The 9,003-nt window shown below is 46.6% G+C and overlaps 1 protein-coding gene across 1 annotated transcript; it reads right to left on the bottom strand.

Annotated features, from left to right (window-relative positions):
* Window positions 1-1,509: 1,509 nt before the first annotated feature.
* On the bottom strand, window positions 1,510-6,055 carry MAGEB2 (MAGE family member B2). The gene is made up of 2 exons (XM_032285828.1): window positions 5,966-6,055; window positions 1,510-3,054 (listed from the first exon to the last, which is right to left on the bottom strand). Exon 2 carries the CDS (start codon window positions 3,047-3,049, stop codon window positions 2,087-2,089), a length of 963 nt encoding a protein of 320 aa, XP_032141719.1. The 5' UTR covers window positions 3,050-3,054; window positions 5,966-6,055; the 3' UTR covers window positions 1,510-2,086.
* Between the last annotated feature and the right edge of the window lie 2,948 nt (window positions 6,056-9,003).

The raw sequence follows: 9,003 nt of genomic DNA, 5'->3' as shown, positions 1-9,003 counted from the left end.
TGATCTCCCCAGCCCATATCTTGGCACTGTCTCTTGGATTAAATGCTTTCTGCAAAATGCCACATCTCTGCAAATTCTAGAACAATTTCCTCTCTGCAAACATTGCAGAGAATGGGTCCCTGTCCTAGGAGTGGTGTGATATGGCAAAGCTGTGGCACAAAACAGAGGACCTAGGATCAGAGATGGGCTGCCAGAGAAAAGACACATTGATATATTTCTTCTCTTTATCAGCCAGCCAGATATTCTCATGTTATTTCTGTTCTGATAGATTTACTTTCTACAGGAAAGAGATTGTTCAGGATGATTTGGGGAGCCCCTGATCTTTTGAGGTCATCTAACACTGCAAATGTAGATAATCATGCTGTCACTGAATATTGTCTCTTTCACTTATTTATACCTGTTTTGGGGTTTTTTTTGTATTATTGTTGCTGTGGCTATGTATTCCAATCTACTAGTTAGGGTAAAAGGTTATTCTTTTCATCACCTGAAACACATTCTGCAATAGTGAGAAGAAAACTAAAATATTTTTTCAAGGTGCCTCAGGCTGAGAAGGGTGGAACAGTACGGAGTCTAGGGTAATTCAGATCAGGGGGCTGATCCTAACCCTCTCACTGCTGGCCCTGTAAACTTTAGCAAATTACCAAACTAAGTGAGCCTCATACTCTTTACTGTAAAGTGGGTTTGATAAGCTCCATCTCGTAGGACTGGTGGAATATATATAATGTATGCAAATGTGCCTGTCTCGTATTGAGACATCAGGAAGTGGCAATTATTACTATGATGGCTTTTTAATTTTTATTTTTCTACTTTAGGTTTTGGGGTACATGTGCAGATCATGTAGGATTGTTGCACAGGTACACACATGGCAATGTGGTTTGCTGCCTCCATCCCCCTGTCACCGCTATCTGGCATTTCTCCCCATGTAATCCCTCCCCAACCTCCCTATCCCCCGCTGTCCCTTCTTTAGGCTCCCCACAACAGACCCCAGTGTGTGATGCTCCCCTCCCTGTGTCCATGTGTTCTCATTGTTCAACATCCACCTATGAGTGAGAACATGCGGTGTTTGATTTTCTGTTTTTGTGTCAGTTTGCTGAGAATGATGGGTTTCCAGATTCATCCATGTCCCTACAAAGGACACAAACTCATCATTTTTTATGGCTGCATCATATTCCACCCTGATGGTTTTGATCAGAGACATTACCAACAGATTTTTTTTTAAATCCAGGATATCTCAGAGAATATGCAACAATCTGAGACTGAAAAATCACATTCAGCCAAAATGCTGCTTAGCAATGAAAACTATTCCTTTCATTACCTCTTTATCTTGTCTTTTATTTTTTATGAAGTATCTCAGCTTCTTCCATGAAGACAGCTTCTCCTAGAATCTACAATTGCATGGGCACAAGCTGCATCTTCTTTGACTAAACATTCCCAGTACAAGCCTGAAGACCCCTAAGGAGCAGATGCTCAATTAGAGTTTGGGTAAAGTAAAAGCCATAAACAAGAGAATTAATTAATTATGATTTAATTTCTCACACATTCTTGAATGACATAAACAAATCCAGGTACGTAACTTTTAAAACATATGTATCTTTATGTAAAGAAGGATTAGATGAAGTAAAGTAAACCAGGAATTGACCATCTTTACCCCTCTGGCTTCTGATCCCAACTATTTCACTATGGGGTCTTTCACATTTTCAAAGATATTTCTATTCCAATGCCACATTTTCTTATCCTGGATTATAAAAGTGATTTAAGGATTTCTATTAATAATTTGTTTCACTCAAAAAACAAAACACTTTCTACTATCCCTGAAAAACAGCACCAACAAGGTGATCCATATTATTTGTATGTTTATATTCTGAATCTAAATAAACCTTCTGTTGAAAGAAACACTAGAGGAAAAAGATTTTTAAAAAGTCAACAAGTTATTCATGCATAACAAGAACAAAGATTAACAGGCCTTTTCAATTACAAAGTAAACAATCTGCCTAAGACCACATTGGGGGTGAGAACAGCAGGTAAACTTGGCTCTGGGAGAATGACTGGCCTTGGCAGTAGTGTAAGGCCTGGCTACAACTCTGGCTCAGACTCCAGCTTTCTCTTCATCTTTCAAAGCCTCTGCATAATGGATTGGGAAGGCACTGGGGGTGGTATCATTCACCTTGGCCAAAAACTCGAGGACTTTCATCTTGGTGGTTTCAGCATAGGCTCTTGGACCCCACAGGAATTGATAGCGTGGGGGATCACTGTTGGGCACCTGCTTGTACTCCAGATATCCTTCCTGCACCAGATCTTGGGTGATGAGCTTCCGGGGTTCCCCATAGATTAGGTGCTCCTCTCCATCATAGACTCCCAACATATTCAGGAATTCCCAGATCTCTTCCTCAGTGGCAGAGTTGCCGGTTAAGAAGATCACACCCAGGAGAGGCATCAGAAGCCCGCTCCTGGGAAAGCCCCAGTTACGGAGCTGACATTCTTCATTAGTGGGGTCTTCCTTGCTGTCAAAGGTGTAAGTGTGGCCTCTGGGGTTGACTTTCTTCATCTCAAGGCCAAAGACAACATTCAGGCGCTCGGACGCTTTCTCGAGGATCTCAGGGAAGTGCTCCCTGAACCTTTTGCCGACAATCTTGAGCATTTCTCCCTTTGTAACAGACTCTTTCATTTTAGACTTGTACAACAGAAAATGCACTAACAGCCCTGCCTTCTTGGTTAGAGGATCTTCCCTTGAGCTCTCAGTGGATGTTGAGGCCTGGGAGGAACTTGCTTTTTCCCTTCTTTGGCTCTTGGCACCTTTTTTAGATTTTGTGGGTAAAACACCTACAGCAGCAGCAGCAGCAGCAGCAGTGGGGGGTGCTCTCTGAGGCTTCTGGGGAATGCCAGCAGCAGGGGAGCTTGAAGCAGCACCCTCAGAAAGAGAAGAGGAACAGCAAGGGGCCTCTTCTTCCTCTGCTTCAGTGACCTGAAGAACACTGAGACCTTGGGTCTCGTCTCGGGCCTTGCGGCGTTTCTCACGGGCACGGAGCTTACTTTTCTGACCACGAGGCATGATGGCTGGGTACACCAAGAAATGTGGGCAGGAAAATAGGTGGTTAGTATACCTGGTAATTGGGGAATGAGATCTGTGAGCACCTTCAGCAGGGAGGCACCACTTTGGCTTTATTGAAGGAAGCCTGCCTTTGGAATTTTCCCTGAAGGTACTGTTCCAGAAAGCCACAGGGCTCCTGTTGTCCTGCTCAGCCTCTCCCCTAAGAGACCAGAGAATAAGTATAGAACCTCTATAGTGAGTTTTAGGCTGCATTCTATCAGCCCTGCCTTGGGCTTACTATCGTGACAGGAGGTACTGGCAGTGGGACTTCCTGTCCTCTGGTGTTTTGGGTTTTATCAGTTCACTGTTAGGATTATCATATTAACTCTGGGCAGGGCCTCAGCCACTCCCTTCCGCTATTCTAAATTTGATAACTCAAAGCTCCCTGGGACCCATGAGAAGGAGCTGAAGGGGTGCCTCAATCCACTACCCTTACAAGTGACACTCAGTGATGAGAGTTCAGTGGGGTCTTCGATGTCTTGGAGTCATTAGAGTCTTCAGCTCTCATTCAAGGTCCCCACCTTGGCTTCACATAGGGCTTGGCACCAACCCCCTTCTGCTGACTGGTGGCTACACCTTCAGACTAAGAATCTCACCTCTCCTAGATCTTACATAAGAAAGGGAGGTAGGCCAGGCATGGTGGCTCACACTTGTAATCCCAGCACTTTGGGAGGCCGAGGCAGACAGATCATTAGGGTCAGGAGTTCGAGACCAGCCTGGCCAACATAGTGAAACTCTATCTCTACTAAAAATACAAAAATTAGCCAGGTGTGGTGGTGGGTGCCTGTAGTCCCAGCTACTTAAGGAGGCTGAGGCAAGAAAATCACTTGAACCCATGAGTCGGAGGTTGCAGTTAGCTGAGATCACGCCACTGCACTCCAGCAGTCTGGGTGACAGAATGACACTCCGTCTCAAAAAAAAAAAAAAAAAAAAGAAGGATGAGGATGCTAAACCTCATAAGCCTTTCCTGAGCTTTCTAGGGCTGAAAATAAAAGGGTTGAACTGGATTCTTTGATATCTCCACTGTTAAGGGTTCGATGGTCCCTTGAATTCTCACTCAGATTCCTCAACTTGACCCCTGGTAGGGGAACTCTCCTTTTTATTGAACTGAGGCCTATGTCCTCATGGTAAGAGCCAACCTACCTGAGAACCCATAGGAGGAAGTGAGGGTGGCCTTATCTGGCCAAATGTGGTCTTTTCAAAAGTAAAAGCTGTGGCAGGCAGATAACTGCCCTGTAATACATGTTCCTTCATACAGTCCCAATTCAGCCTCTAAATGTGACTCATGAGAGGGTCTAAGATTATTCCCTGATATGGCTTGGATCTGTGTATCCTCACCAAATCCATGCTGAATTGTAATCCTCAGTGTTGGAGGTGGGACCTGGTGGGAGGTGACTAGATCGTGAGGGCAGGTTTCTCACGAATGGTTTAGCACCATTCATCTTAATGGTGAGTTATCATGAGATCTGGTCATTTAAAAGTGTGTAGCATTTCCCCCTGTCTCTTGATCCTGCTCTGGCCATGTGACATGCCTGCTTCCCTTCACCTTCTGCCGTGATTGTAAATTTCCTGAGCTCTGCTCCCAGAAGCTGAGCAGATGCCAGCATCATGTTTCCTGTATAGCCTTCAGGACTGTGAGCCAATTAAACCTTTTCCTTATCAATTACCCAGTCTTGGGTATTTATAGCAATGCCAGAATGAACTAATTAATACATTACTTTTGTTGACAAGTGATCACCACCCTCAGACCGAAACCCTTGTTTCCCTATTACCTTTGAGTGGGAACTGATGGGCACCTCTGCATGTCATTTCTGCCTGGGGTCTCTCAGAGCTGACAGTACTGAGGATTGTGTGGCTCCCACTAACATGGGGTGGGAGCTCCCTGCAGTCAGAGTTCTTACCATGACATCTGGCACAACCTGGAAATCTTCCCTCTGCTGACCTAAGACTGCCCTCTTTAATGGGGTCCCTCACTTCTATGAGATGTCCTGGGAAGAGTGAGTGCAACTCAACATGCCAACATGCTTAGGTCTCCCTAGTCTGACAACAAGGGTAGTGCTCTATGTGGCCCTTCTTTCTGGTTGGAGTCCCCTCCTCATCACTCAGTGTCACATCCTTGATTCCTGGTAGGGACTGGGTCTCTCTGTTGAATTAGACCTACCCCATTACACCAAGGCCCTCACCTTCCTGAGACCACCTCCAGAGGGAATGAGAGGGCATCTCAGGATGCCAGCTTTGCCCTGATGCTCCTATTGCTGACAGCAGATGTGGGTCTTGGGTGCAGCCCTCAACTTCTTTAGTCCCTGGAGGGGAAGTCAGGTTGCTCCGCATTTGTTACCTTGGCCTGGGACCATCTAAAGCCCAATTTCACCCCGGCCTGGGAACTGCTCAGCATGATTCCTCTTTTGGGTGGAGATTGACTCATTAATACTCAGAGTCCTCACCTTAACCCCTGTTAGATTTTAGGTTTATGCCATATGAGCAGAAGCAGGGCTGCTCCCTAAGTTCAAGGCCCTCCCCTCCCTGAGACTTTCTAGGCACAGCTTTTCTGGGGCCTCCCAGAGCCATCTGCAAGAACGAGACTTAGTGAGGCCTTCTTTATTAAGAGTAGGAGATGTTCTCTTCAATCCACATTTAAGCCCCTCAAATTGACTTCAGTTAGGGCCTACACCTACCCTAGCTGCAGAATCAGGCCTATTCCCTAAGTCCAAGCCTCCTTTCCCGGCGACAGCACCACCAACGCCCAACTTTTCAGGTGGAACTCTGCCGGACGGCTTTACCGGAGCCTCCCAGGACCAAATGCAGAAGCGGAACTTGATGGGGCCCTGTTTTTTACGGGTAGGGGTGGTGTCTTCAATTTCTACCCAGGGTCCTCGCCTTGACTCCCGACCAGACCTGAGAATTCACCCTCGGCAGACCGGAAGCTGCACCCCTTATACTCGCTCAGGTCCTCGCCTTCAAAGCGGAAGTAAGGATGAGCCATATCTGGCAGGCCAGGGCCTCTGGGGTCTGACAGAAGGGACAGGACGCTAGAGAAGGGACGTCACTGTTCTAGCTTCGCTATAGTGGGTCCCTATGTCCCCACTAGAGTCCTCACCTCAGTATCTAGCAGCCCGGGACGACTCCTCCTGCTGACTCAAATCCGCCAGCCAGACGCTGCAGCCGTTACGCTCGCTCGGCTCCTCCCTTCAAAGCGGAAGTCAGGGTGAGCCACATCCGCTCTGGTCCCCCCTTCAAAGCAGAAGTCAGGATGAGCCACATCCGCTAGCATACCCCCTTCAAAGCGGAAGTCAGGATGAGCCACATCCGCTCGGGTCCTCCCTTCAAAGCAGAAGTCAGGATGAGCCACATCCGGAGTCCGGAACCTCTGAGGGGTGATGGCAGGGGCAGGACGCTGCGGTACATCACTGTTCTAACATCACCGGTCCCTACCGCCCCACTAGGGGTACTCACCTTAGTATCTAGCAGCCTGGGACCACTCCCGCCTGCTGACACAAATCCGCCAGCCTCCAAACAATACCCCCATCTCCCTCAGGCCCATGGTGGAAATCTGAGTGTGCCACACAGGCCACCCCTGCCTGGGCCTCATAGGCCTGGCAGCAGCGGAGGGGCTCTGTGAATGTGCCCCTTTTGGGGAGAGGTCTTCTCATCCACAGTCAGAATTCTCACTACGATTACTGTGAAAGCCAAGACTGTCTGCACAACTGGGGTCACCCTCTAAAGACAAGTGCCCTTCCTTCCCCGAGGCTATGCAGGTGGAATGAGGAGGACTCAGAGATATTTATTCTGGGACCTCTCAGCGGTGCTAAGAATGGCGAGGGGCTCTATTTGCCCCCTTCTGCTGGTGTTGTGGTGGGGGGGTCCCCTTATAACTCTTAGGATCCTCACCTTGACTCCTGTTAGGGCCTGGGTTTTGTCTCTAGTCCAAGGTCTTCACCTCTGTGAAACACACCAGGCATATTGATGGGATTTCTCCACCTCATAATTCTCTTCTGGGCATCCCAAGAGTGACAGCATTGGGGGAATTTGTAGGCTCCTCTGTTCTGGGGTGGTGGTTTTCAAACTGCCCCTATGAACTGTATAAAATTAATCAGGGAAGAAGGAAGGGAGATAAATGAAGATAAACCAAGCTTGCAGAACATTCAGCATTAATCATGAAGTCAGCTTGCTCTCTAACCTGCTTCCTCATAGTTGTTTGGTGCCTGTTATCCCAGAATCATGTAGATCTTTTTACTAGATTATAGTTCCCCTTAATTGTTCTATAGATAACAATTTGAAAATAATGAAACTTTTTTTGTTGTTGAGATATTCCTTTAGGTCCCGCATACTGATGAATCTAATGACTCAGCTGTTTTGAAGGACCCCACTGATTCCAGCTGCTCTAAAGGACCCTACTGACATTAGCTGGTCCAAAGGACCCCATAAGGAGCTGACTCACTAAAAAAAATGCAGTTTCCACATTGCGATGATTTCACCCCCTTTATCCCAACAAATCAACAACTGAAATTCCCCAGCCCCTCACCCTCCTTGCAAGTCCCAGCCCAGAACTCCCTGGGGAGATGAATTTGAGAGTCTCTGCTCATCTCACTTGGCAGCCAGCGATCATTAAACTCTTTCTCTGCTGAAAACTCTGCTGTTTTATTACAGTGGGTCTCTTAATGTGCAGTTGGTACACAAGCCTGTTTGTCCTATAACAGTTCTTTTATTCCTTTTCAGGGTCCTCACTATGACACCTGACCAGTCTTGGGGCACTCCATCCTCTACTGATCTGAGGCTGCTCCTGTCAGATCAAGGTACTCACCTTCTGGGGACCTCTGAACTGGAAGTTGTGGTGAGCTACTTTAGCTAGGGCTGTTTTGAACCTTGAAGGGCTGACAGCCTGAGCTGGACTTTGTGGGACCCCATGGTACTGGCTGGGTCCTTCCATCATCTTGATTCAGGTCCTCACATTCATATCTATCAGAGGCTGAATTCCATCTTCTGACATAAAGTTGACCTTCTTAGGCCATGTCCATGAGAGGTCTGAAGATTAAATGAGGGGATGCTCAGCCTCACAGTTCTGTCTGGGGCTTTCTAGGTCTGAGAGCAGATGTGAGCCATTGTATGCATAACCTCATATATTCTGGGGTATTGGTTTCCCATGTCCTCTGAACTTGGGATCATCTTGGATTAAAGGCTTTCTGGGAAATGCCACATCCCTGCAAACATGACCAGTTTTTCTACTACAAACCTTGCAGAGAAGGAGCTGTGTTCCAGGAGTTATGTGAGATGGGGAATCTGAAGCACAAGGCAGAAGCCCCAGGACAGGTAGTGCTCTGTCAGAGAAAAAAACATACTGATATTTTCCATCTTACCAGACTTAGATTCTCATGTAAATTCTCTTCTGACAGATTTATTTTCTACAGGGAAGGGACTGTCCAGGATGATTTTAGGAGCTTCTGATCTTTTGAGATTACTTGATATCTCATGTGTTGATGAACATATTGACACCAGCTACTATTTTTCTTTTCTTTATTTATGCCTCTCATTTATTTTGACATTCGTATTGGTCTGGGCATGTATTTGACCCAGTAGTATGGGCACAAACTCCTTCTTTTTATTGCCTGAGATACATTTTTCAAATAAAGAGAAAAAAAATGAATGAAACAACACAAGGCTAGCCTCAGAGTGGGAAGAAAGGAACAGTGTGGGATCTAGATTAATCCAGACTGGGAGTCTGGTTTCTGCCCTGCCACTTACCAGCTATGTGAACTCAGGCACATTACTAAACTCTGTGAGCCTCAGGCTCTGTATCTGTGAAATAGGTTTGATAAACCCTTCCTTGTGGAATTAGTGAAATGTGGTTTATGTATATAAAGCACCTAGTACAGTACTTGGCCAGTATTGAGATTTCAGCATGGCAGTTTTTACCTATG

The sequence above is a fragment of the Sapajus apella genome, unplaced genomic scaffold (assembly GCF_009761245.1).
Source record: "Sapajus apella isolate SASKATOON/1434 unplaced genomic scaffold, GSC_monkey_1.0 scaffold17, whole genome shotgun sequence".
NCBI lineage: Eukaryota > Metazoa > Chordata > Mammalia > Primates > Cebidae > Sapajus > Sapajus apella.
The sequence above is the reverse complement of the archived record's forward strand: the minus strand, read 5'-3'. Positions and strand labels throughout refer to the sequence as shown.

Coding starts and splice junctions, on each gene's coding strand:
- MAGEB2 (XM_032285828.1), bottom strand. CDS start 3,049: ATGCCTCGTGGTCAGAAAAGTAAGCTCCGTGCCCGTGAGAAACGCCGC.